Here is a 27924-nt window from a genome sequence, read left to right on the forward strand (position 1 = left end):
AAAGCTATGGTGCTGATGTCTGACAGAAATTTACACCCTAGAGATAATAATTGCCACAACTGTGGCCACTAAAATGGGTAGACCTTTCAATTTTGCTGTGAAACTTAGAGATAAATAGCTTTGGATGTGACAGAGTTGTATTCTGGATTTGGAACCTGGTTTTTTTTCTGTTTGGGGGATTTTTTGTACAACCATGTGGGTTTGTAGAGCTTAGTCTTAAGCATTCAGTAACAGCTGTTTTAAAGAGAATGCCAAATCTCACAGGAGATGGCATTTCTTAAATCCTACTTCTCTAAAAATTTGGGCTGATTCTGTAAGTGTTTCCTTGGAAAGCCATGGCATGAGGCAGAGCGTGTGCTGCTGTCAGATGGAAACTAAAACACAACAAATGTTTGTTGGTGACTCAGGAAAGATTTGCCTTAGGTGGAACTTCTGTAAAGCTTCTGCTTTCCTTGCTGAAGTGGGGAGATTTCTCAGGAAATCATAGAATTGTTTAGATTGGAAAAGACCTTTCAGATCTAACAGTATTCCCAGCACTGCCAAGGTCACCATGTCCCCAAGTCCCATATCTACACATTACTCCATCTACCTTTGTTAACCTCCTTCCTCCAGTTCTACTTTCAAACTCATCTTACATGAGTTAGCTCATTTTCCTAAAATTTGCTGTAAAAATAAGTACTTAAAAATTATATAAGCATGAAGTTTACTAGAAAATATGTAGCAGGGAATCAAGAAATCCTTTGCATATGTTTAAATAGTGCTTGCAGTGGGACTGCTATTAGGCTTAGACTATTTTGTTGATGCTGTTGCTCCACCACGGCAGAAATCTCATTCCAGCTGTGTATGTGAAGGGTGTAAATATCAGAACTAGCAATTTTCCTCAAGCATTTTCTTTGCATTTGAATGGAGTGTAGAAAAAAAGCATCCGATCTGACAAGCAAACCTGATGATAGCTCCAGGAAAGCAGTTTTTTGTTTTTGTTTTCAAAGCAATTTCTGTAGTTTTTCCTCCACTTCTCTATTGCACCATTTAGCTGAATGGTGATATATTCTGCCTCCAGCACACAGCAGGAACCTTATGTCTATAGATGTTTTATGCAGTCTTTTCTTTTTGCACTATCCTAGGGTGGTGTGCTTGAAGGGAATAGTTTTTCCTTCTCTCTCCCCAAAAATGGCATTAATAACAATATAAAAAGGAGGAAATTATACAAAACAGAAGGTAAGAGTAGGATGGAGTGTGTCTGCATTTGATAAATGTCTTTGTCATTTCTAACACTTGAATTTTTAATATCTAATGTCTATTGTCTCTCAATATCTGCAGTCCTCCTCTGGGCCCTTAGCATATCAGCAGAGAGGGAAGAGCAGTTTGTGACCCCACATGTGAGGAGATGAATTAATGGTGCTCTCTGAAATTATAGGCCATTTAAAATGCAGTAATTGCAAGAGATTTCTCAGTCTCTGCCATTGAAGATATCAAGCTGTATTTTCTTACCTGTAGCAGACACTGATAGGGACACAGCAAAGTCAAGAAAGAAACTGAAAGTCAGTTCCAGGCTGGAAAAGGTTGTGTGTGTGTTTTTAAATAATGCCCATATGAAAGTCAAACTGCTGATCATGGTTCTGAACACAGAAGGAAAACCTTGCTCTGTTTGGTTTCAGTTTCAGTGTGAAGGAGCAGCTCTGATTCCTCAGTGTCAGTTCCATCACAAAGTGGGAGCAAAATGAGCAGGAGACAAAACAAAAATGAAATCCATTCCATGGGAATTTGAGTTGACATGAAAATCAAGTTTCTTCATTTTGGGAGGAGCGGCCCAGATTCCTATAGCAGGGAAAGAAAAAAGTTAAACTGATTTAGGGTATACTTTTTCTGAATATATAATATATATCCTGCAGTCCTAGTAAATATAGGATTTTAGGATTTGCTTATACTTACATGTAGAAATTTCTCTTGGTCAAAACAGTGTCTGGAGGAAAGATGAATGGTGACTCTTTCTAGCCCAAATTCTGAACTGAATAAATGGGTGACAGTGATCCTTCTGGCTACTAGCAGTTCTGTATATTAGGGGGCTGATAATTTTCCATGTGTTTGCTACATCTAGGATTTCATGCAGTAAGTGCAGCACTGTGATATGTATTTAAAAGCAGTAGATGCATGTTGGCACTCCTCCAACCATTTTTGTTCTCTGTCCAACTTTTCCAGATCAACCAGCTATATGACAGGTCCTCCAAACTGCATCAGTTTCCTTGAGTCACCAGGTGCCCTCCAAGCATGCCATGGGTATTTCAAGTGAGGTGTTAATAAGAATAATTTCCTAGGCAGATTGCTGTTCCATGTTTATATATATGCATTAGCACAAATTATTTTCCCCTTGGTAACTTCTAGTTTTCTATACATATTTTTTGATCCTTATTAAATATAAGTCCGTGGCTGGGGATTGCAGGAGTCTGAAGAAGTATGAACAAGACTTTCAAGGTGATCTACTTGTGAGTTTGTGTTCCTTATTACCATTGCTGTAATGAAGGAACAGGTGCCTCATAGAATGAGAAATAGCACAAAGAGCAGTTTTTCATTTTTCTAAGATTGCATGGCAGATAAAGAAAGCTATTGGTTTGTTTCCTTTCCCAAACCACTTGCATTTGGTCCTTCCTCACTTCCACTTTCTCTTCCCTGCCAAACCAGGTGGAGCACAGGGAATGTGCAGCTTCTCAGTCATGCACAAAGCACTTCCAGGCTTGCCAGAGAGAGGAAGAAATTGGATGACATAGATGGAATTCTCTTTTGTTTGATTTCCTTCCTCTCATTGCTGCTGTCATGAACATGTGAAAATTACCTCTAGCAAAACACTTAAGCTGAGATATAATCTGCCAAGGGAATTTGGGCATACAGTATCTGCTTAAAATAACAATAAATTAGACAGTTGGATGCCTTATTCTCAGAGCAGCTTTGAAAGTCTTTGGCTTTAAGTATAATTACAAATAAGATTTAAACAATGTCATTATTTATACAAGCTCGCTATGAGTCATGAATTACATCTTTCTAAATTAATAAAAAGATTAATTTTCTCTTGTTTTCATTTCCATCATCCCCAATACCTTGGGGGGGAGAGCTTACAGAATAAACTGCTTCTGGGGCCCGGCTGCAAACCATTGCAGTGCGGAGGCTGCTGAGGAATGCTGCAGCTCCCTTGGTGGAGTGCATCCTTCCTGGGGGCACCTGCTGCCTGTTCAGACCTGCACACCTATCTGCTGGCTTGCCTTGGACTGACTTGAAAGCAGCCTCACTAGCTTGGCTTTGGCCTGTTTGAAAGCAGCTTTTTGTGCTGGGCCAGCTCACCTGTCTATCTTGTCAGGTCCTCGTGGATTTTCCTGCCGCCCATATATGCTCTAACATGTTCAGTGGGACCTGTAGCTGCACCATGCTGTGCTCTGCCCTCCTCTCCTCTCCACAGCAAGCTCCTCACTCACCACAGAGGGACTGATGTGAGCAGTGGTCAGCAGGTGCTCTACAGCCCAGCAAACTTGGAGCCAGGCCTGACCAGCCAGTGTCAGGAGCAGGATGAAGTCTGTGGGACATGGCACACTTAGGCAAGATCTGAAGCCTGCTCTCCACCTCCAACATGCATGCCCCACAGCAGAATGCTTGACACAGAGTTTCTTATATCCAACAATCACTTCATCTGATGGTGCCAATCTCAGTGATCAGAGTTTGCAGGACTTCCTGAATCCTCATTTACTGTAACTTTACTGACCACAAAGCCTTTTGCAATACTGTGCATTGCCTTCACTACCCAAACAGCACTGAGGCTGGTTTTCCCTTTCAGACTGGCACTGTTGTATTTCCTCCTCTCTATATGATGCAGCATTCTAATGGGCATACAACTCAGATGCTTTATTTTCTGCTTAATGTCTAACTCAAGAATTAATGAACAAAAGGATTGATGTGTTTCCTGGATGAAGTGCCTTTGATACCAGTGACTGACGTGCAGGACCCAGTGTGGATTACTGAGTGTCCAGATTTAGGACTGAGTTACCTTTTACTTTTGAAATGGATCTTTTATTTTTCTTGGTGAGAAAGAATGTTCACAGTACACCAACATGCTTCTTCATCATAGCTCTGCCTTTTGTGTTCTATGTGGTGGCTAAGCATATTCCGCCTGACCCCATCTCTTCAGCTGTTTAGGTGTTTCTGTGCAAAAGAAAGTTGTGTAGGCAGGGTAAGGGTTTTTTTGCTTTATTTCAGTGTTAGTCCCTTGTGTGCAGCACCTCTGACTGATCTTGATTATCTCAGAAGATTTAACAACTTTCTGCTTCTTACATAACACCCTGAGATAAGGAATGGGAGTTAGGGACTACCCCAAAAGCCAACCACCACCAAAGTTCTGTGGTGATTAACAGAAGAGAGAGTGGTAAGAGACAAGGGATAGTGCACACATTTCCAAGTTTATAGATGCAGTGGAATAATACTGCCTCTGTATGGAGAGGAGGAGCTGCTGTGGCTGACTCGGGACCTGTAATGCAGATGGCTGTTCTGAAACAGGAAAGTCACTATGGGAAAGAATGTGGAAGAGAAAATAAAAGAACTTCAGCAATTTCAATACATGGAGACATGGATTGCAATGGAAGCAGCTTCCTTAAAACAGAGAGTATTTTGTAAATTGGTCTTTCTCTGGATTACTCATTATTCTCCTCCTCCCTGTTTTAATCCATTGGCAATTTTGACCACACTTGAAGGAATACAATACTGCTGGAGGTTTCATGGACATTTGGAGCCAGGGAAAGGAGGGAATCCCTGTAACATGACCTTAATGTTTGAGATGTGAGAGAAACCACAAAGGCAAAAGATTTTGAATATCCACCACCTCTGAAAAAGCTTGGAGGTTGCTGTCTCAAACATAAAGCCAGAGAAAAACAGGGATCATTAGCTCCACTTTTAGGAAATAACCATTTGCTATAAACTTGCTGTGAACTGGCTTGTGGGATCTTGCCAAGGCTTTCTTTGAAAAAGATGTGGGCTTCTCTGAGCCCTGTGCTGTGGTTAACTCCTGATCTAGTGATTAGCTGTCCTGACTCCAAGGTGCACCTGTCATTAAGGAATTAATGCACATTTCATGAGCAGAAGCTGAACAAATTAGAGCCTTTTGCTGTTTATAGTTGAGGGGTGAATCTCCTTTAGCTGTATTGCAGTGTCTCCTGAAACAAGTAGAGGCTATGTCCTTTATTTCTTCTACTGCATTGTTAATTATCACAAATTAAGGTGTAGGTGACTTGCTGACAGCAATTTTCAAAAACTTGTCTCTTGAGAAATGAAGGGCTCAATACCACCCTATTTTTTTTAAAGCCTAAAAACTTTCTATGCAAGGTGAAAGCAAGGAGTTTGTGTGCCCTGGAAAGAACATGCAATTATTAATTTTTTCCTGTACTCACCTATTTTTTAAGCAATTCATTACTGAATACCCCAAGGGATATTTCATGAAATCTGATATCAAAATGAAGTTAGAGTTGGAGCTGTATCTGTCACTGGATCATGTTGAATTTAAGTTTGGCGTTCATTGAGGAGCTGCAGCATATCCAGAGAGGAGCAACAGAGCTGGGGAAGGGTCTGGAGGGTGAATCTTGTGAGGAATGGCTGAGAGAGCTGGGAAAGGGCTCAGCCTGGAGAAAAGGAGGTTCAGGGGGACCTTGTGGCTCTGCACAACTCCCTGACAGGAGGGGACAGCCGGGGGAGGGTGGGGCTCTGTTCCTGGGGAGCAGGGACAGGAGCAGAGGGAACGGCCTCAAGCACCAGGGGAGGTCTGGGCTGGACATCAGGAGGAATTTCCCCATGGAAAGGGTGGTCAGGTGTTGGAAGATGATTGAGTCCCCATCCCTGAAGTGTCCAAGCTGACTCAGTGCTCTGGGCTGGGTGACAAGGTGGGACTCAGGCACAGGTTGGATTCCATGATCTGGGACGCTGCAGGAGGAACAAGGTTTGATCTCTGGCAGAGCAGGAAGGCAGCTCCAGGGGGGAGCAGCCCAGGCTGAGGCTTGGGGAAATGCTTGGGTCTCTTTCTGGGCTGTGCTGCTCACTGTTCCTTTCCCTGTGTCCCTTCCCCCATGTTGGAACAGGCAGAGATACTAACCTAAATGAGAAATACTGGTACTTCTGAGACAAAATCAATGTAGAAAAGATGTTTCCATTTGCACATTTTTTTGTTAAATACCCAAGTACTTGTTAGTATAATTTTGATGTAATGTTTCCCACTATGACTGTGCTCACTATGGTGTATTTAGCCACAGGAAATGTTTCCTTTTCTTCAATCCTGGTAGTTCCTTCAGAGTGGCAGTAAACTTTTGGTTCCTTGTTTTGCTTCACAACAGTAAAAACACAGGCAGGCCTGTCATATCACAGACAGTGGTTACTGTGAAATCAGACCTTCAATCAAAGGCCTTTATGTCTGCAGTATCAGAAGCTCAGCAGCCTTTATCACCCACCCGCCATCTACAAATAAAATTTGAACGTTGAAAGAGGTTAAAGTGGGTCTGCTTTACCAACAGAGAAATAAAAGCTGGCCTAAATCAGACAGACTCTTCACTAATCACAACAACAACAATGTTCCTGTCTGGTTTTTATTTGGGATGCACATCTTATAATTAATCTTCCTTCTCCTAATTTCCCTTTCATCTGGGGCTCTTCCAAGCACTTCATGAGAACATCATAACCAAGCCCAACTGTATCTGTGACACACATGATTATTGTTATTATCTTCATTAGGCTAATGCAGACTCTGAAATTCTGCATGATCTAGTAGCATACCCAAGGTTAAATAGTGATGTAGTGTCAGGATTGAGAACAGAGCAGCCCTGTCTCCTAATTCAGGGTTGAATTCAGGTTTTGCTCTGTCATCTAGGAGTGTGCATCACTGTCCTGTTACCACAGCCCTTCTCATGGAGGTCCTGTGGCATTGCAGCTTGGCAAAATCAAAAACCCTGCTGTGAAGGGTGTTTTATCTCCAGAAATTGCTGCAGCTTGCACTGAATAAAGCACTCTATTAAAAAACCAGGACAAGCCCTGTTTGTGCTGTGTGGATTTCCTGGTCTCACTGTAGCCACACCACTGACTCCTTGCAGTTCTGGAGAAACTCTTGCTGTCATGCTTATTTTAGTGTCCCCATGTCTCATCTGAGTACACACTCTCATGCAGGTATAAGGTTTTATCCACAATTTTTTGCTAAATCAGCTGTGGACCTATTGTAGAATATAGTAAATTATTTTCTAGAGCATTTTTAGAAGCTAGACCAATGCATTTAAATATCTCCTGTGATAACTCCAAAGCTGGTTTCTTTTCTCTAATAGTGCTGTGGGTAAGCTGTGGGTTCCTTAACAAGCTTTTGTGCCCTACACAGATCTTTGAATGCCTGTGTGCTCTTACTAATTACCTGTACAAAGCCACTTGCTCTGCCAGTGAGATGGATTTAAAGACACTTTGCTTCAAATAACTAATGGACAGTTGGGCACCATACTTAGTGGTGACCTGGCACAGCTTGACCAGCACCCAGAATGAAATAAAAACACTCAATGTGTTTCACAGTGTGTGAAATACTCAGTGTTTCTGTGGAAGGTAAGTGCATGTGAGGAGTGTCACATTGCTTTGTGCTCAGGGAAAGGTGTTTTAATCTGTGGGAGATGTTGGAGTGGGCAGTGACAGGAGGGCATTTCCACTCATACATACATAATTTACACAAATTAAAAATGCTCATGGTTAGAGCTCTGAGTGGCTGCTTTAAACACTTGGGACAGAAAGCTTAAGGTGGTTCCAGGAACCAACATGAACAGTGTGTAGGACTGTACCTCCATTCAGCCTCAGCTGTGGGAAAAACATCTCCCTCAGAGCATGTGAGGATAAAAGAGGACCTTCAGATTTCTTTACAACGTGCAGATAGTAGGATTATTGCAGATCACTGCACTTGTGAAGGGAAAAGTTCCTCAGCTGAGTACCAGGATGGAGAGAAGGAGTAGGAGGAAAGGAATGTGTGTTGGTTAGAAGCTGCTGTAGGGATCACAGTGGGTGAGGGGACCCCAAAAGCCATAATGGTGGTGCTCTAGAGAGAAAAGAGGTGGATGAAACGAAGCATTATTGTAATGGTGGCCTTGGAGCAGCTTTGTCCTCCCTTCTCATCCTCCCTCTTATGAACACAGGCTGAGAGAGCTGGGCTTGTTCAGCCTGAAGAAGAGCAGGCTCAGGGGAGACCTCAGAGCCCAAGGGGGCTCCAGCAGAGCTGGAGAGGGACTGGGGACAAGGGATGGAGTGGTAGAACAAGGGGGAATGGCTTCCCACTGCCAGAGGGCAGGGCTAGATGGGATATTGGGAGGGAATTCCTGGCTGGGAGGGTGGGCAGGCCCTGGCACAGGGTGCCCAGAGCAGCTGTGACTGCCCCTGGATCCCTGTAAGTGCCCAAGGCCAGGCTGGACAGGGCTTGGAGCATCCTGGGCTAGTGGAAGGTGTCCCTGCCATGGCAGTGGTTTGGAACAAGATGAGCTTTAACATCCATTCCAACCTAAACCATTCCATTCTTTATGCAGGATGACAGATTCATGAACCTACCTGTCATGTTCAGCAGCAGAGTCTCAGAGATGTTTAAAGCATATGTCTAAGAGTAAAGGCTATTCTGGGATTACTAAAGTTAGGGTAAGTATTTTTAGCTGAGTCCAAAAGCTTCTTCATCTGGAATTTTAAACACAGTTTAGGTAACTACTTGAAACAGTGGGGTTTTGGGTTCTTTTACAGATTTCCTGTTGCCTTAAAAGTGAGTGGCAGCACCAAGTTTGTACCACAGTTTTATCCAGGTTTTAATCTGTGGAGGAGATGCTGTAGACAATTCCAGCTTTTCCTATTTGTGCACTTAAAGCTTCATGAGCCTGTCCAGATTTAGGTCACAGAGGGAGATTTGTGTAGTGGACTTCAACATTGCACAGCCACTTGTGAAAATCAGTGTACAGGAGCACTGAAGATGTGCTCTTACACCCCTGTACTGGCATGAAGTTGATGGCAGGAGCTCCTTGTTAGCCCAGGACCATGACAGTGGATGTTTTGTTTGACTGAGAAATCTGAGCCTGCAGTGCAGAACTGCCTGCAATGTGCCTGCCATTCCCTGATGGGAAATGCTGCTTTGCTCCTGGCTGCTGCCCTTCTGCACACTGCTCTGTACCAGGTACCCCTGCATCTGGCATCTCCCTTGCATTTTGTAAAACGTTCTTTGTGGTAAAAAAAGAATAGGAAGCTCCTTAAAATTACATATAATATACCAGTGTGCCCTGGACAGCTTGTGATGTTCCAAAATAGCTCTGAGGCATTGCCAAGCAGAAACAAAATGCAAATGAGAGATGAGATGCAGTCACTTGGAAGTATGTCCAATCTGAGTGCACATTTCTACAGATTTGATAGAAATCTTTTTAACTGGAGAAATTAGCTGTCATCTGGTGTAAATCATCAGTCACTAATTACCCCAGTTGTTCATTCAGTCTCTTGTGTCACAGAAGTGTGTACGGCTGTAGGAGAAAAGGCAGTGGGTAAAAAACCCCTCACTTGCTAGAGTGTGGAACTAGAAAACATTAACTAGAAAACATTTCACCTTTTTTGCTTTCTTTTGTGTCTCTGATTATTTTTTTAGTTTAACAGTTTGAATTTAATTTTATTATTATGAAATAATACCAATGAGCTCCAGAGACACAGCTGCTTGTACACAGAAGAGCACAGAACAGCCCAGGCTTTTTGGTGGGATTTGTGTTCCCAGCCTGCCAGAAAACCTCAAATCCTACAGGTGGTGTGTCAGAAGGTGTAACAGAGCAAGTTCTGTCTGAGTGAGGTGGCAGCAAAGTGCTTGTGCTTGCACTGACTTGGGTTTGGAACTGTTACCCTCATGCCATGCACACAATTAGTTCTCAGTTTAGTGCTGCTAAAATATTTGCATGTGCTTTGACTTTAAGTAATTAATACCCACCTATTTACTTGATAAGGTAGCCTCAAGCATTCAGTTGAATAGGGTAAAATGCTTAAAATATATTTGGTTAAAATATATACTTTTATGAAATAAAGGCATCAAACTGGTTGTGAGAACAAGAGCCCAGTCATTCTGTATTATCTCTAGAACTCAAAAATGCCTCTTTCCTTTCTTGATTTTATCTAGTCAGAAAACCAGGAGGTTAGAACTGTGAGGTCCACAACCACATCCATACAAAGCCAGCAAAAATCTCCAAAATCTCTCCAAAAAAGAGATTTTGTAGATACTTATTTTAATTTCCTTGCAATTTGTGGCTCATGCCAGTTCCCTGACTCATCATCACCCTGGCATGGTGATAAGCCAAGATTTCCAATAAGGAAAACAAGGGAGCAGTGAGTCACTGACTGAATTCATATGCACTTGATTTGCTCTATCATTATCCATACTGGTTTTATTTATTTTAATTAGTTCATATACAAAGTCTCTGAGATATGTTTCACTGCATGAATTAGCTCAACTTGTTAGTCTTGTCTAAAGATTAGAAAGGCAGAAGACAAGTAGAGCTTTTACTGGCAGGCCCAATTTTTTCTGCTACAGAGTCCATGAAGAGAATGTGAATTGGGGGAGTATCTGAATTTTCTGAGATTTGAATAATTGAAATAATAACATTATTTTTGAGGCTCTCCTCTTTGATGTGAAAATCTGGTCAGTCTGCTGCTTAGATCTAAAATGTCCCAAGAGTAGTTTTTTTCCTCTGGTAAAGACTGTGTTTCACTCTGTGTTTGCATGAGATAAAAAACCCAGAAATTGAGTCTAAACTGAGTCCTGAGCTAGAGATGCTGGGTGTGAGAGAAAGCTCTGGCCAGCATTGTCTGAAAGCTGTTAATGATTCCTGTCCTTTCAGGTGACTAAAATAAACCTCAGCTACTCCTTCAGTTTCTGTTGGTTTTTCAGAATTGTAAGAGTTTCTGATTTTTCACATTCCACATAAGGGAACTGCTCCAAATGTCAATGAATAAGTTTGGTTTTAAGTTCAGGTCTAGGTGCCAATTCATATTAGTCTGTCCTTTGAGCCAAATCCTGTCACTTATCTCTAATTGAAGTCTTCCCTGGGCTTGCAGGAGCTGCCAGGCTGATTGAGATAGGCTAAGCAGGAGTCTGCAAGTGAGATGAGGCAGGGGTGAATTCAGGGATCTCCTTGCAGGGAGCTGTGTCCCAGGTGGAGAGGAGAGTGCAGTGACACTCTGAGCTTCTCCTCAGATTTGGCCCATGTCATTTTAAAGTCTTACTGCTGAGAGCTGTTGTTGCAATGGGTCATGAATGGAAAATCATCCATGTTTTGGAATTGGTTTAAGCTCTTGGTTTCATGCTGGCCAAGCATCCCCTGCTCCCTATTTGACAAGGACATCCTTCCCAGCCACAGTCCTGGGAACAGACATACACTGTAATTAAGGAGATGAAGGATTTGATTAGGGTGTGGGTTTACCAATGAGGCACCCAGCATTTGGCAGCCATGGTTGCACTCAAACTCTTATTTATTTTGTTTTGGTTTGTTTTTTTTAATCCCAACAGGACTGGCTGTCCTGTGCTGCCTTCCCTAGACGCCCTGACCCTGTGTTAATGATGCCTTGTGCTAATCGATTCTACACCTGATGAACTTTTTTTATCTCCTCCCAGTCTTGCAGGCAATTCTGTGCTCAGACTTTGCATACCACATTACAGTGGAGTTTGAGCTGTGTGAGAGAAACCATCATTTATTACTGCCACAGTGAGAAGTTGCTTTTTTAATATACTTCTTCTCCATGTTCTTGATTAATCACATTCCTTTTTTTTTTTTTTTCCCCTGATGCTTAATTACTTGTTACATGCTATGCAAGTAAGCCAGTAGTAGCCTTTGGGAATGAATGAATAAATGAACAGCTCAGATACTTCCCTACTGATACTATAATAATGACAAAAACATTGAATGGAAAAAGTGGGTGTGGCAGGTGGTGTGAGTCTCTGAGGCTGACATTGGTTTTGATTCAGAATAGGAATGTCAGACAGGCATTTCTGTTTCATTTCCCAAACAGTAGTGTGTGCTTTGCAGAGCTCACAGCACCTGTCCTTCCAAAACCCCACTGCAAATGCTGCTTGGAGTGAACAGCAGTTCCTCTGCTGTGTCCTGGCAGCCCAACACCATCCTCTGAGACAAGCCTCCCCCTCATCACCTTCTCCAGGCACTGGGAGGCTCTCAGTGCCAGTGAAGGCTTTGGACTCTCACACTTCTCTGGGGCTTTGTTAGGAAATGGCTGGAGCTTTGTCAGGGGAGGTTTATACTGGATATCAAGAGAACCTTTTTCCCCCAGGGGGTGCTGGGCACTGCCCAGGGTCCCCAGGGAATGGTCATGGCCCCAAGGCTGCCAGAGCCCCAGGAGCATTTGGACAATGGGATTGTTGGGGGGTCTGTGCAGGGCCAGGAGCTGGACTCGATGACCCCTCTGGGTTCCTCCCAGCTCAGGATATTCTCTGATTCTATTCTCTGATTTTTAAGCGGCTGTTTCATGTCCTGTGAATGACATCAGGACCCTGGCTCACTCTGAGCAGCTCAAGCTGCTAGGATTGTCTCTTCCCAACACTATTACTCAGGGAAACCCCTTCCTAAGGACGCTGCTGTGGGTGTTGGCAGTTGCTTTTCAGTGCTTTCTAGGTCACAAGTTTCATACATTCCAGTGTGAGCAGATCTTAGGAAACCCTTGTTTTGATTTGTCTAATTGCTGGGTTTGTTTTGTTTGTTTCTTTTTAATCCTGCAGCATTATTTCAAAACCAAAGACTGTTTTGCCAGTGTGTATTGTCATGTCATGCAACAGTGGAAACTAGTTTTGCAGAAAGAAAGTCGGTGTTTATGTCCTAAGGAAGCTCCTGTCAATGTTTTCAAGCCAGATGTCACCAGGCATTTATCAGTACTTGAAGAGCAGGCAGGGAATGCTTTCATGGCAATCCAAAGAAGGTAGTACTGCATTTATATTCTAGACTTGCTAGTTCTGGCAGCAGTGGGAATTTATCTTGAGGTACAAATATCAGTAGGGCTACCATGGTGGTTTTCTGCAGCTGAATATTTAAATAGAGCTCGAATTGTGACGCTGGTGTTTAATAGCTGGTGGGTGGCTGAGCTGAAGCAGCTTGTTTGAAGCTCAGGGATCAGTGTGTGAACTGCTGCTACACCTTGGGGTTGCACTGAAGATATAATCACAGAGACTTCAGAATAAACTTCTCTCCACCTAATCTTTTCACATGTCTCTGAAGAGACAGGTGTGTTGCACCACTCCTCTGCCTCCTTAATGCTTTATTTGAAGAAGGTTGAATATGGCTGCAGGCACGAGGAAGAGCCTGATGGGAGGAAGGTGGTTTGTGTCTTTAATGGATAGAAGGCCAGGGCTTGGCTATCCCTCCTTAGCTACCTCCTCCTGAGCAAGCTGGTCCTGGAAGAACCAGGGACCACAGTCTGGGAAGAAAATGTCTTTATAAGGAACAAACACTGCTGTCAGTACAGAGTCTGTGCTGGCTCTCAGGGAGTTCAGAGTGTGAATCTGGGGTCCCTAAATAGAGATCCAGACCTGCAGTGGGGCAGGAGGGAGGGTGCTGGGGCACACATCCTGTATCCTGTGAAAAACCATGGTTCCTTTCAAGGACCATAATTTTTCCCCTTTAAAAAATACCTTTAAAAATGAACATGCTCTCTTAAGTAAGTAGTTATGTTGGCCAGTGGTGTTGCAGCACACACACAATATTTAAAGCTCTGAACCTGTGCCTTTACTTCTGTGGCTCTGCACTCTGTGCACAGGACAACTCTACATTTTGCACCTGCCTTGGAAGCAGTTTGGAAGCAAATCATGATGTTTTGTTTTGGTGACTGGAAAATGGGGCTGTTCCAGGGAAGCTCTAATGTTTGAAATTATCATTTCACTGTGGTTTAGCTTATGGACACTGTTTCTTATTGTGGTAATGTTTACAGGCAGCAGTATTTGATGAAGAGCCCATGTAGAATCCTGCAGCTTTTGTTTTGTTGTAGCTCAGATCAGGGACACTAAACTTTTCTAGGTAAACAGCTTGCCTCATGCCTCATCTGTACCACCTACCTCCCTGCTTGAAGTGTGAACTTCATGCTTCCAGGAAAATTTGGCTTTCCCAAAGGATTTCCCCTAAAACAAGAGATAACCTGGGCCATTAAATGTAGATTTGCATTCCAAAAGCCTCACAATCAGGTCATTTACAATCACTGTTTGTGAAATGGTCATTAAAGATATCAGCAGTACCCTAGAAGCCCTCTAACTGTGAGTGGATGAGGTCAGGCCTGGCCCTCTCTCTCTGCAGCACTCCATGACCTTTTGCCCTCCAGATTGCTCCTGAAAGTCTTCATGCCCAGTGCCCTCAAAAGCCTGATAACTGCCTTGGTGTCTGTCAGGTGCTCAGGCATTAACCTGGTCGAAGTCCCTGGAGATGGCTGCAGTAACCAGTCTCTGCTCTCCTGTCTGGGTTCCCCAGTGACCCAGTTTCCTGGGTGTCCCTGGGCCCATCTTGATAAGCACTCCTGCCTGGGTGCTGTCTGGGTTTCATCTCATCCAGTTCCAAATCTACATCAGCATTAACAGCATCTGGTTCAGCACTGAGCTGCTGTGGGAGATTGGCACTATGTTTTCTGTATGTTTGCTCAGTCCTGAAAATACAGAATGTGTTCAAAAAATACCAGCTGGGAGCACACAAGGTGCCATGTAATCACACAGACATCCCAAATGGCCAGCAGCCCTCCAGAGAGGTTCTAGGAAGACTGGTACTGCTGGCTGCTCTTGGCTATTTGGAGATCCTCCTGGGTCATAAGATGAGCTTTAATCCAAGAAACACCTTGCCAGCCACATGTGATGGCTTCACCTCTTGGATTGCATCAGGTGCTGTGAGACACAGCACTGCAAGCAATATGGCAGCCTGGCTCCAGCTCCCTCCCTTCCCAGCATCTAGCAGCAGAAGGCAAAAGTCAAGGGCTCTATCATTCTCCTGTATTCTCCCCTGGTCTATCATTGCTTAATTGTATCCCTAAATCTTATTAAATTCTGGGGTGAGTCACTGCCACAGTGAGGTGAAAACAGAGCTGAGTGAATTTAAGAGAGGAGGAGTGTCTTCCCAGGTGAGTGGCTGAGCAGGAAAACTCCCACAGCAGAGAACTACTATCACTCCATAGGTGTGTTGCATCATCTGCCTGCTGCTGCCTCTAATTTAATGCTCTAAACCCAAATCAAAACACCTGGAGTCCAAAGAGAATATAAAATAACTTAGAGTAGGAAATCCATGCCAATTAGACATGCAGATCTCTCTTAATCGTCTGAGACCTTCTTCCCAGGTCACACAGGACTTGTAATTGTGGTTCTACATTGTCCTGTTGCACTGACTCTCCACAGAACCCACTTTCTTCTCCACCAGCAGGATAAAATTGTAGGATTAATCCAAGTGTCTGCATGTCTGTGTCCAAAATGTATTTCATTTGTGGCTACAGGAGTTCAAGCTTGTAAATCTCATTATGGTCTGTAGGACTGCAAAACTGTCACTGGACAAATAACTTGTCACTCTCCTCTGCTTTTTTCTGTAGGCACAATTATATTCCCCTCAACTTTCTGTTCTAGTTTCTGATGCAAATCCATAAAAGTCTGTTTTCCATCACATCCCAGGCTCCTGCTTCTCATAATTTTTAGAAGTTTAATGTGCCTCTTTGGCATTCTGTCATGGCTGGGAATATGTTACTGAAGGCAGTAGAGCCACCTTTCAGGGTGCTGTATGGAGCTCTCCACATTTGTGTGTATTCCCTCATTCCATCTGGTCCAACCCCCTGCTCAGCTACAAGCACTGAGTGGGATATTTAAATTCTGTGCAGCATGATTGAGTGATGATAGGAGAACATGAGAAAATATTGTTATCTGTGTTTCCTCCCTTCTTCCACATTGTTCTTGAGGATGTTGATGAGTTTATTGTCCCTAAAATTGGGATTATAGTGCCCAGGAGTTGTTTTGGTTTGTTGAGCTTTGCCTGATGTGGGACCAAGCAGTACTGGAGCACAAAGTGCCCAGAGCTGGTTAAGCTCAGTGAGGTTTCTCAGTTGGGTTGCATGAGAAACATTTTTTTTTATGGAAAGGTGGAACACCAAGGGGAGCAGGTAAGTCAGCTGTGCCACAGAGGGGATTGCTAGGCAAATGCAAATTTAATTTTGTTTATCAGTTGCTGCCTGGATAATGGTATCTCAGTTGTTGATGGAGCAAACCAGGGAAGCACAGTCAAGAAATCCCAGGGCACTTTGTAAATGGAGTTAAATCTGCCATCCAAGAGGAAGCAAAGAAATTCCTCTTGAAATTGTAGTAAACAGCAATGTTCCAAAGGAAAAGAAAGGCCCAGGGAACATTGTGTAAGGATGGATGTAATCAGGCACTTAATACTTCAGAAAGTTATAGAATCACAGAATAATTGAGGTCAGTAGTGACCTCTGGAGATCATCTAATCCAAACCCCCTGCTAAAAGCAGGGCCAACTAGAGCAGGTTGCCCAGGCCTGTATTTTGGTGGGTTTTGAATATCTTCTGGGATGGGAATCCCACAACTTCTCTGAACAGCCATGCTTGAACTTCCTCACAGTAAAAATTCATTTTCTTATGTTTAAATGGAATTTCTCAGATTTCAGTTGTTGCCCTTTGCCTCTTTAACTGGGCACCAGTGTGAAGCTCTGCATCTACCCTCCTTTATCAGTAATGACAGACATTCATTAGGTTCACACCCTTCCCCAGCCTTCTTGTTTGGGGCTAAATAGTCTGATGGGACAGCAGGGAAGAAGGGGAGTTATTGCAGGAGGTTGAACTAATGTTTTTGGGCAGATGCTGAGGCCCAAAGCCCACCTGATTGCTGTCCTGAGGAAATGGTGATGTACCAGTAGTACAGAATAGCTCAAATGAACTTTCTTGCTTTTTTCCCCCTTCTCTCCATCCTCTTCTTTTCCTTTAGTATCTTTAATTTATGGCTGTTCCCTTGGCATTGTCCCACATGTCTTCTGGGAATAGTTATCTCTGGGTCTTTTATCTCTCTGTGTTTGTCACTTAGTGTGATCTTGGCAGTCCCAAGAGCTAGGACATTTATGGTGAGTGATTCAGGTTGGTGCTCAGGTGATTTCTCTAACCTGCAGAGATGTGAAAAATTATTTTGGATAAAGCCTTAGATCAGAATTTGAGCTTGAGGTGAATTTCTGTGAATACTCAGTATAGTTAGAGAATGGTTTTCTTGTTTTTAAAAAAGAAACTTGCATATCCTCAGGTTTGGGGAAGACAGTAATCTAAATAAGAAAGTCCCAGATCTAGAGAGAGCACCAGCCTCTATTCCAGACCCAGAAAGTCAAGTGCTGGTTATTTAGAACACTGACAAATATTCAGACCTATGGATCTGCATCTGAGACCACTGGACCATGTATAGCTTGGCAAACCTGTGTGCCCCCAAATGAGTTATTACAGCTCTGCTGTGGGTTTTCCTGTTGGTTACAAAATCATGGCTGTCTCATATACCTGATGTTACATGTGTCAAAATGTTTGGTACAAAAATGTTAAATCTAGTTAAATGTATAAATACTTCACAACCTGTTAATTTTACTTGTGCCAATTAATATATTGAGATTCAAGGAAGACATAAGATTTGGTTTGGTTCTGTTTGTAGTTGCTTTAAATCTGAGTGTCTGGTCACTTTACTAAGGTTTTTAAAATATGTTTGTTATATTTGCTTTGAAAGTAAAAACTCCCCAGAACTAGTTAAATATGAAACCTTTCATCATTGTTATCAATCTGTCACATCTCCTCCCAGCAGAGATTTGTTAAAACTTGTCTTGGATTCAATCTGTCTTGTCAAACCATTTGAAGCACCTTAGGTGCAGAATCAGTTTCTCTGTATTTCTGTGAAATTGCAGAAGTAAGAGGTCTGGATTATGAAAAAAATAAACAACACACACACAAAAAGAAAAGCCTGATCTTATTCAAGTAGAAAGGAAAAGTTTGCATTCATCAGGATTTAATTCCCATTCATGATGTTGTATCTGCCCACCTCTGCTTTTATTGCAGTAGCCCAAAATTACTGAGTGTGCATGTACAGGGAAAAAAAAATGCAACCTTTGGAAGTTATGTGTTTAAACTGGAATTTGAAGCTTTGCTGATGAGTCACAAAAGGTTTGAGTTGAATGCTTTTCAAAGGCTGAGCATATTCTGTGCTTTTTTTGTAGGTGTGTTACTGGACATCCAGCAGCACTTTGGAGTTAAAGACAGCGGGGCTGGCTTGTTGCAGACAGGTAAGAAAAGGTGTTTCTTCTCTCACTGGTCTTTTTAACATTCTCTTTGTCCCAATGGGTGCCTACAGATTTCTTCATTATGATGCATGGGAATTACTGGTTGTGAAATCTACTCTTAGAAAGGTGAATAAACACACTCTGACTGGGAAGCTAAATGAACATAAGGGTTTTTTCCCCTTGATTTGCTGTTGGGCAGGAGATTGGGTCTCAGAATGACTTGAGTATAGAATGGACCAAAAGCAAATGAACCTAATGATTTTATTTACAAGACCTAAATTCAGACAGGAGATGGTTACTTCCCCTAGATTAGAAAACTCACAATAAACCAACAGCAGGATGCTGTTCACTTCTTTAGGTTGGTAATAAGTGTGATGTATTTTGCCCTTCAAGTGCTTGAAGAATCTGCTGAATGGACAGTCCCTGGGAGCATGGTGTGGCATGAAAATGTAAAACTCACTGGGGCAAGAACCTGAGGATGAAAGCTGTAGACAAAGCTAACAACCACTGCACCCATGAGAAGTCATGGATTAACAATAGCCCTCGAATTTTGGTGCTGTGAGCTGCTCACATTTCTGTTCTTGTGTAAGGAAGGATTATTACAATTCTGATGTCCTTTTAATGCGACAGGAATTTTCCTGTCTCACACATCTGGGGGAACCCCAGCTTCTCTGGCTGTAGTCCCTGGGCTGCAGGGATGACAGTGAGTGCCAGTCTCATGTAGATATGACAGATGTTTGATCCTCATGGAGAGTTGAAAGTTTTTAAGAAATTCAACATTTTAAGAAAACAGTCCAGTTTGAAAACCTCCTACAGAACTATTAATTAGAGTCACAGATTTGTAGTGCTGTGGCTGTCTTGTCACTGTCATCTGTCTGAGGGACCCACACTGGAACAACTGCATCTGTGAAAAAGTGAGAATTTAGGTTTTGAAATAGTGTGCCAGCAAGACATGTTTTCCCATGCTATCACAGTGGATATCAAACACCTGTCAGGAGCTTGTCTGTGAAACTGTGCCCAACACTGAATTGTATAAAATCATTCATTCTGTATGATCACACTAAAGGTGTGACTATTCTGGAGCTCCATCAATTGATCTTTGATTTCAAACTTTGTGAACCACTGCAAAATCCCCTTCTTTTTTACTTCCTGAAGTCCATGGCACAGCAGGGTCCTCATCTGTGGTTGCAGCTTCTTGGTAATGTTGTAATGCAAACAATTTGTATTAAATGTTTTAAAAATGCTGCCCTTGTGGGACAGCAGAGCTCAGCTCAGCAGCATGTGTCCAGAACAGAAGGTTTCAGCTTTACAAGTGTCACTGATTATAAGTAGCATCAATCAATTATGCCCAAATTGGCACTGGTTGTCTGTCAGATTCTTTTCTACAGCAATTATTTGTATTTATTTATTGCACTCAGAGGAACAGGTCCTCAATGTATCATTAGACACAAAGTGCTTTTAAGAAAATATACTGGTGGAAAAGGACACTTGCCAAAGCGTGTATTTAATCTTCATTCCCCTCAGTGGATGGAATCCTTCTGAAGATTATTCACTGACAGCAAGTAAAAGCTAACTTCAACAGGATATTCATTTGCTAATTGCAAGATATGTTATTTATTTCTCTATCAAACACACAGAGCATCTGAAAACACATCAGTGAGATATTGCAGCATTGCTCTTGAGTGTGTTAGGTTTTCTAACAGGTAATTGTTGCTTTAGGAAAAGCAGTGTTTTCTCTTGGGGTTTTTTGCTGATCTGAAAACTGAGGGCTAGAGTTTGCTCCTGCAATATAGATAATAATGTACTAATCACAGTGCTATCAGAGGAAAAGAGTGCTCAGAAAATAAAACACCATCTCATGTAAATAAGGGTAGAGACACACAACTGAAAGCTGATTAAGTCTGTTACTCCAACTTACCAAGTTTCTGTGTTGGCAGGTGGCACATGGCCCAGATATCCCTAATCCTGGTTAAACATGAGATGATGCTCTAAACCACCTCAAACATTGCTTCTAATCTTTTGTCCTTTCTCTAAATCTGACCTCCTCGATGTTAAAACGAGGGGGAATGGTGCAGAGTGTAAAACCACTTGCCCAGGGATGCAGAAGGAGTCTGGAGCAAAGCTGGGGCCAGGCCGGGTGTGTCCCACTCTTCTGCCTTAACCCTGAGCAGTTCCTTTGCCAGCAGAGACACTAATATTGTTTGCTTCCCATGAGGTGGTCCTGCTAACTCTGAGTGATGTGAGACAAAAGACTGTTCCTGATTATGTCCTCTGAATAAAGAGTGAATAAACACACTCAGGTTGTTAATCCTACATCTAAATCAGTCCTAAATTTATTTACAACATTTAATGAGGGGGAGTGAAATGTAGTGTTTGCTGGCAGTTCATATCATCCATCAGAAAGGCAATAAAATAAAAACTACTTAAAAAAATTTTAAAAGCCTTGTAACTGAGAAACAAGGTTGCACAAATTTTTAGGAGGAAATGGTTCTGAAAATCAAAACGAAGTGGGGAAAAGAAATCCTCCAAAGGTAATGCTTGCCCCTGTCTTCATCCCACACCCCACTCTTTGCAGGCACAGCTGCTCTGGTACCTCTCTCCCTCTGATCACTGGCAAGCCAATCCATATTTTCAGCTTTTGATGTCGTCTGGAAAGCAAAGGTTACTTGTTCCTTAGGAGTTGCAGACACAAATAGAATTTTTGTCTTCTTTTATATTAATCCTGACAGACAAGCTGCTATTTAACCAGGAGATAATGTAAACTGGTTAGAGGGACATTGTAACTCCCTGTACAGAAAAATCACAGGACAGTCCAGCCTCATCCATAATGGAAAGAAGCAGACCATGGTAGTCTCTACAGCAAAGATCCTGTGACAGCAGAGGACACAGTGACAGATGGAGCACAACTGCTGCTTGCTCAGTAGCATTCTAGAGTAACACATAAAACTGTGGTGATTTGAGCCTCACTTACCTCCAGATGATGCTGTAATCGTGTGCTGATCTTCCTTTTTAAAGCACTGCATATGCAGTTGTGTAAATATTGGTTTAGGTCTGCATCCAAGTATTCATGTGCTTTTCAGTTCTCACTGGCTGCTTTTCCCAGCTAGAGAAAGGATAAACCTGGCTCAACTCAGAGGGTGTAGAGCATCTCTGTGCCTACTTGAGCTGTAGTCAGTCAATGCATTTATAAACCAAACCATAGAAAAAGTCTTAATTGTGTGTGCAGTTAGGTGGGAGCAGCTACAGAACTATAGGCCGCTGGGAACACAAAGACTAAGAAGGTGGCCAACTGCATTTGTAGAGCTCTTCAAAAGAGTGTTATCCTTCCATATACATTATACTATAGGAGTAATGCCCCACTGCTCTACTCTTCTTTGGACTAGATTATTTTCCCTTCTTTCTACAGTTTTTGTGCTTTATTGCTCTGTCTGCTCTCTGCAGCCTTGAATTTATTTTGCTTTTGTGTCTCTGTAGCACACAAGAGCTCTAATAATAGCAGTAACTGGCTCATGATACAGTTTGTTGTCCAAAGATCTCAGGATATTTTATACCAGGAGGGCTTATAAGGCTGGATGGGGAAACCAAGAAAGCCAGATGGGAAAAATTACCTGCCCAAAGTGACACAGCAGGTCTGAGGCAGAGCCAGGGTGAGAATTACAGTCCAGTTCCTGAACAGGCAGCATTAGTGTTATGAATTAATTAATTAACAAGGTTAGTGCTTAGACCCAGAGATTTGGTCTTTTTACTGGGCACCTGAATCCTCCAAACCAGAAAATTCCAGCTCAGGGACTTCTGCAGGTGGAAACTGAGAGGTATCAAATGGAGGTTATTGCAGGGATTCCGTGGAAATGCAGAGGGAGAAGTGTCTGTCTGCAGGAAGAGCTCAGAGATGTCACTAGAGGACAGCCCTGCTGGTGTAGAGTGTAAGGTCACCAGCCAGGAAATGTGAGGAGGTGAGAGATCTGCAAGACTCATTAGAGGTGAATAATCACAGATAACTGGGGCTCTGAAGGAACTTGTCTTTCCTCATGTGCAGGGAGATGGGCATTCCCCCAGATGCCTTGCAGCCCCAGCTTTCCCAGAAAGCCAAGCAATGCCAGGTACTTTTTCACAAGTCTTGTTATGAGCTCACTTTTCCTGTAAGGGTCAGTTCCAGCTACAATCTCTGATCATTTGAAAAGGGGAACTTTTATCTACCTGTGTTGCCCTACCTCTTGAGCTGAGGTAGTGTGACCTTGCAGGAGGTTACAACCTTGCAAATACACCATCAGCTCTGGTGTGCTGTGGTTCTTCCCACCAAGTTACAGACACATGCACTGAGAAGGGATCTCCATGAAGTGAGTGCAGCACAATGGTGGGATAAATCAGACTTGATGAATTCAGTTCCCTTTGACTCCCATCTTCTTGTCATTGGCTTATGGTGGCAGCTGTACCTCTCTAACATTTTTATTTATTCCATGCAGACACCACATTCTCCAGGTGCTACCCTGAGTATGTGCATATTACACGAGTTGAAGGTGCTGCTTATTTCTTTTCTACCATTTGCTTCTCCCCAGATAGATGCTTTCTCTTCAGCTGTGCTCTGCAGAACTGAGCTACATCTTTACCTTTTGCTTCCTACTGCACCTGCTTAACTGTTCTTGCTAGAACAGAGAAAATCACACTCTAAACACTTTCTGTTTTCTGTTTCAAGTCCATGGGCTTTCCTTTTGGGTGAATGGCTTCCTGCACCTGAGCACTTCCAAAGGAGGTGGTTCCTCAGGTGTCCAAGAGATAGAATGCTTATGGAATGCTTTGTGCTTGCTCTTCTTATGACTGCAAATGGTTTGGTCCATCATGTCCTACCCACTGCCTTCTCCTCTGCTTCCAACAACACTGAGCATTATTAAATCCAGCTTACTTCTCTGGCAATCTGGTGCTCAAAATAGCAGGACAAGGTGGAGTTCTCTTTCTGCCAGGAGATCTCTAAGTTCTTTCAACAATGAGCAAAACCTTTCTTCCCATTTCCCCCTCCATACCTGACTTTGTGTTCTTTTTTCTGACATTTTTCCACCTTCTGTAGGATGCTGCTGATGTAGGGATTAAGCAAGGTCAGTTTAAGCAATGAAGAGGAGAAAGCAGGGCTCTTTCAATATGCCTTGATTAATGTTGGGACAGGGGTTGGTCTTATTTTACTGGATTGAGTTGACATAGTCCAGGGCTTGATTATTTCCCATCTAAATCCTTTACAAGTTCAGACAGACCTTTTTCCTGTGTGCTAGAATGCTGTTTGACATCCTGAGAAGTCATGGCAGTCTGAGGGTCTGATTCATGAAAGCAGTTAAACCTATTTGGAAATGCCGCTGCAATCAAGAATGAAAGTATTGTCTTGAATCAGTGAGCAGGTCAGAGAAAAAATGTGTTTGTGCCCTGGCCCAGTCCCCACACACCAAGGACCAAACTATAAAAATGCCATTTACAGCCTGTGTTCTCACTGGACAGCTCTGCAAAGTAAATATTCTTTGGAGAGGGTAAAATGGTCAGGGAAGGGAAGGGAAGGTGTCCTTGCTTCCTGCTGAGAGGAGGGAAGTGCTTCAGCTGGTGCTGTATTTTGTCTTTCTGTTGCTCATGTCAGCAGATGAGTGCAGGCTACTAGAACAGGGAAACTCTCCAGACTGCCTTGTCTTCATTAATATCTCCACTTTATGGTAGTGCATGGCCAGTAGCACAAAGTAACAATTCATTTCCCCATCCTGTCTTTCTACTTTGCACAAGGAAAGTTTGTCCTGACTATTGGCCTTTCAGGTACTTGGGCTGGGTGTTGTGAGGGGAACTTGCACTTGTGCTGCTGTTGCACATCTCTTCTATCACTAGAAATTGGCCTATTTTCCCTCAGGCTGCAGTTCAGGCACCTCTTGCCAAGGTTGTCTTCACTTCTGTAATTTATTATAATAATGAGGGGAAAGATTTCCCACAGATTTTAGAGAAGTAGCTATTATTCCATCCAAAGTCCCCACATCTTTTAACACAGCCTGTCCATCCCCCACATATATTCCTCGGATCTCAGAATTGGATTCAAGCACTGTATAGTGGAAAACAGGATTTTTGTTGCTATTGTGTAATACTTGCAAACAACATTTTCCTCTTAGTACCAGCAGTGCAGTCTCATGTAACTGATGTCTGCACTGTTTTGTGCACAAATAGTTCAGAAGGGCTGGTCTGGCTCCCTTGACTTTTTTCATTCCCACTGTAGCTGTAATTATGAGAGAAGGAGATGAACATTTATATTATCAGTTATTATGTATTTAATGGCTACCAGTTGGTGGAAGGGAACTGTGGACTTATATTCAAAAACCTTAAAAATAGGTTACTTTCTTCCTCCCCTTCTTCAGTGGCACTAATAGCTTTTGGTAGTAAATCTTTAAATCTTGCTTTCACTGTGCCTATAAGTTTAATTTTCAAGTGTGGAGTGTTTGTGCATGATCTCAGTATGGTATCAGTTGCTGTTGGTACATCTTGGGCCCAATGTAAAGGTGTTAGCACAGAAGGGAAGAGGTTTTTTGCCTTACCTTAAGTGAAGGGGATCTTCTATGAGCTGGGAGTGAGAGAATAGACCTATTTTTTATAGCACATTTTATATATTTATAGTACATTTTATATATTTAACATGCTTCATCCCAGGGGAGCCTCAAGTGCTCTCTCTGAAAAGATTTATTTTAAGGTTGTTTTGGTTTTGTCTTGTCTCCCACACATGGAGAACTCTGGGTTTTTTTAGAGCACAGAGCTGCAGTTCTGCAGGGTGCAGTGGGAATGAGCAGGGTGAGATCAGGTGATGAAGAGGTCAGGCTTGGTCTGTGTGCCCTGGGAGATCCCCAGGGTGATACAGCACTGTTGGAAGCATTGCTGTGGGAGGTGGTGTTGATTTGAGGTATCACTTGGATAACCCAAACAGTGTTGACAGAGTGTGAGGACTGAGCACTGAAGGTGCTGTTTGGGAATGGAGAGCACAGGTTGGTGCTGTAACACAGCATCCAGAAGACTCTGGAAGTGCAGGGCTGTGTTTGCAGTAGTGGCAATGTTGGGGTCCTGGACCAGTCCATGCAGTTGTTTTGTTTCTCTGATGTCCTATCTGGAGTTGCTGGTGACTTTTCCTCCAAACCAGTGCTTCTTAAACCTTTTGGGCTGTGTACCAGAACACTCTGCATCCTTACAATCAAGTTTGTATAGTGATTTATTCCCACTCTAAAAGTAGCATTGCTGCATGTCTGGCTGGAAGAACTTGTTGTTATGTTGTGGGCCACAGTTTTGGGAACTGTAGCCATGGCAGAAGCAGGGACAGGTCAGCAGGGCTGCAGTGATTCCCATATAAAAACCCACATGCACCTGAGGAGGAATGACTCACTCACAGACACTTGTGGCTTTGAAAATGAATTCCAGGGCATCACTTACGTAAAAAGTGAACATTCTTCATGGTATTGGGTAGTGTTAGCAGCCTGCAGAACTGGATTCCAATTAACACAAGTAATCCTGACTTGCATGAATGGTGTATTGTTGTATCAATCTCCCAATGCTCTCCCCTTGCCCCCAGCACATGCACATATTTGGGGATGTTTCCTGTATGCTGATGTAGGATTATAGAGACACATTTTCTGCTTAAATTATATGGGGAGCCCAGTTTTGGAGAGAAAATATTATTGATCATAATCCATTACTTTCCCTAATTCACTGTACAGTCATGTAAATTCACTTTACAGTCATGTAAATGTATATAAACATGTTTTGCTAAAACTCTCTCCAGTTGTTTTCAAGGTAGTCAAATGACTGTGGAAGGCTTAGGTTTTTCAATCACGGGTGAAAAACCAACAGTGCTTTGATGGGATGACTTAGGAGGAGGAGGGGTTCACACACATTCTTGTGGTCATTGCTGCTGCAAACAGGGAAGTGCTTTGGTTTCAGTGGAAAGGATATTTCTAGGGAAAGTTCAGTTCTGATGCCTTTTATTCCCTCACTCAGTTATACATTAGGTTATTAATAATTAAACATTTGAACAATTTTAACCATTTGCTCCTTTCAAACTTTTCATTCACTAATGTTTACAGATGACTTACTTCACATATTCTCCTTCTGCATCATTCTCCTTGTTCTTTGTAGGTGAGCTGAACTGGAGATGAGGTACCTCTAATTTATTTCCTTGTGGGACAGTGGTGTTGAAGTGAGAACATTAATAGTAATACACCTTTCCTGCAAAGAGTTGCCCTAAAGACCTAAGGAGTTGCAATAGCTTGCTTATTTGGAGCTGCACAAACTTTAAATGGATGGTTACAATAAATTTCTGTTGGGCTGGACTTGGAAGTGAATTAGGGAGACAGTAAGGGTAAAACAGTTTGAGCTTTGAGTTCTCTGTTGTAAATTCTGAGTTCATAGAGTCATTGAGGGTTCTGAGTTGGCAGGGACCCACAAGGATCATGAAGTCCAACTCCTGGCCCTGCACAGGACTCCCCAGCAGTCAGTGGTGGCCAAGGTGCTCTCTTCTCTGTGTCCTTTCCTGTCTCCTTCTTTGTCTGGATCATCAGGAGGCAGGATGATCCCCTGTCAGCCTCTGATGAATGCCTGTTGAAACCAACCTTGCTAAGAGTTACACAGTGAAATTTTCAGCAGAGGATTTGTCTGTCTGGGATTGAATTGGATTTGTTTTGTTTTCCTTGAAAGGTGTTTGAAATACACTCTGAATTCTATGTTTTTAATTCTGCCTTATTCACTGTTACTGCATTTTTCCTTGGCTCTGCCTCACCCTGGGATGTGAGTGGTCCTGGTCACCTCAGCAGTTGATGGTATCAGTTGTCAGCACTGTCTTTGTGTCTTCAGCATCCTGTGGTTTTGTCCAGCCTTCCTGGCAGTCTAAGTAACAATAAAATTCTCTTAGTGTCCTTGGTCACACCTCTTGAGCACTAGAAATCATTGACAAAATTTGACAAAGAAAGGTACTGTTTCCTGAGAGCCTTTGTGATAGAATGAGTCATGTTAAGAAAGATGGGTGAGTTAAAGAATAACTTTGCCACCAATTAAAAAAACAGGAAAGAAGAAAATAAAAAGAAAATCTTTACTGAGTTCCATTCAATTTAAGCACTTGGGCTTGTTTTGAAAAGCAACTTTCCATCTTACAGGTGTAGTTTAGGACATATGAATGCTTAACTTATTAATTCTACCTGCAAATCAAAGTGAAGTGTCACTAATTCCACCAGAAAAATTGCTCCCAGGGTAAATTAAAAGCTCAAAATTAGTGATTGAGCTAAGAATCTTTTAAAAGCCTGACACTAAAAATAGGTATTAGTTCAGAAGGGCTGATGTAAACAGTTGTTATGGTGAGATCCATGCAATATTTCACTAGATAAATCCATCTCCTTTATCTTTCTTCTTGAACGTAAAATTACAGAACAGGAGGATGAAAATGTCTCATAATTTTTGCTGTTTAGTTCTCACCATCCAAGAGAATGTACTGAATTGATTTTCAAACTGGCATTTCCCACCATCACAGTGCTGCCCACGATTCACAGGGCAGGGGCTCACAGGAGCACCCCTGGGGTGCCACTGCTGTTACAGCTCTGGGAGCTCAGACTGCCTCTGTGCCTGAGTCC

At 42.6% G+C, this 27924-nt stretch overlaps 1 protein-coding gene across 4 annotated transcripts in view; it reads left to right on the plus strand.

Annotated features, from left to right (window-relative positions):
- Positions 1–27924, plus strand: part of LOC117006030 (protein spinster homolog 2-like) — a 135205-nt gene that overhangs the window by 17921 nt on the left and 89360 nt on the right. For all 4 annotated transcript variants that reach the window (XR_004419939.2, XM_033078251.2, XM_033078253.2 and 1 more), the window contains exon 2: positions 18248–18313. Coding sequence is in view for 3 of the 4 variants with exons in the window: in XM_033078251.2 (XP_032934142.1) it covers positions 18248–18313 (66 nt within the window). In the remaining variant the exon portion in view is untranslated. The remainder of the gene's footprint in view (positions 1–18247; positions 18314–27924) is intronic.

This window comes from Catharus ustulatus, chromosome 22 (genome assembly GCF_009819885.2).
Source record: "Catharus ustulatus isolate bCatUst1 chromosome 22, bCatUst1.pri.v2, whole genome shotgun sequence".
NCBI classification, from domain to species: Eukaryota; Metazoa; Chordata; class Aves; order Passeriformes; family Turdidae; genus Catharus; species Catharus ustulatus.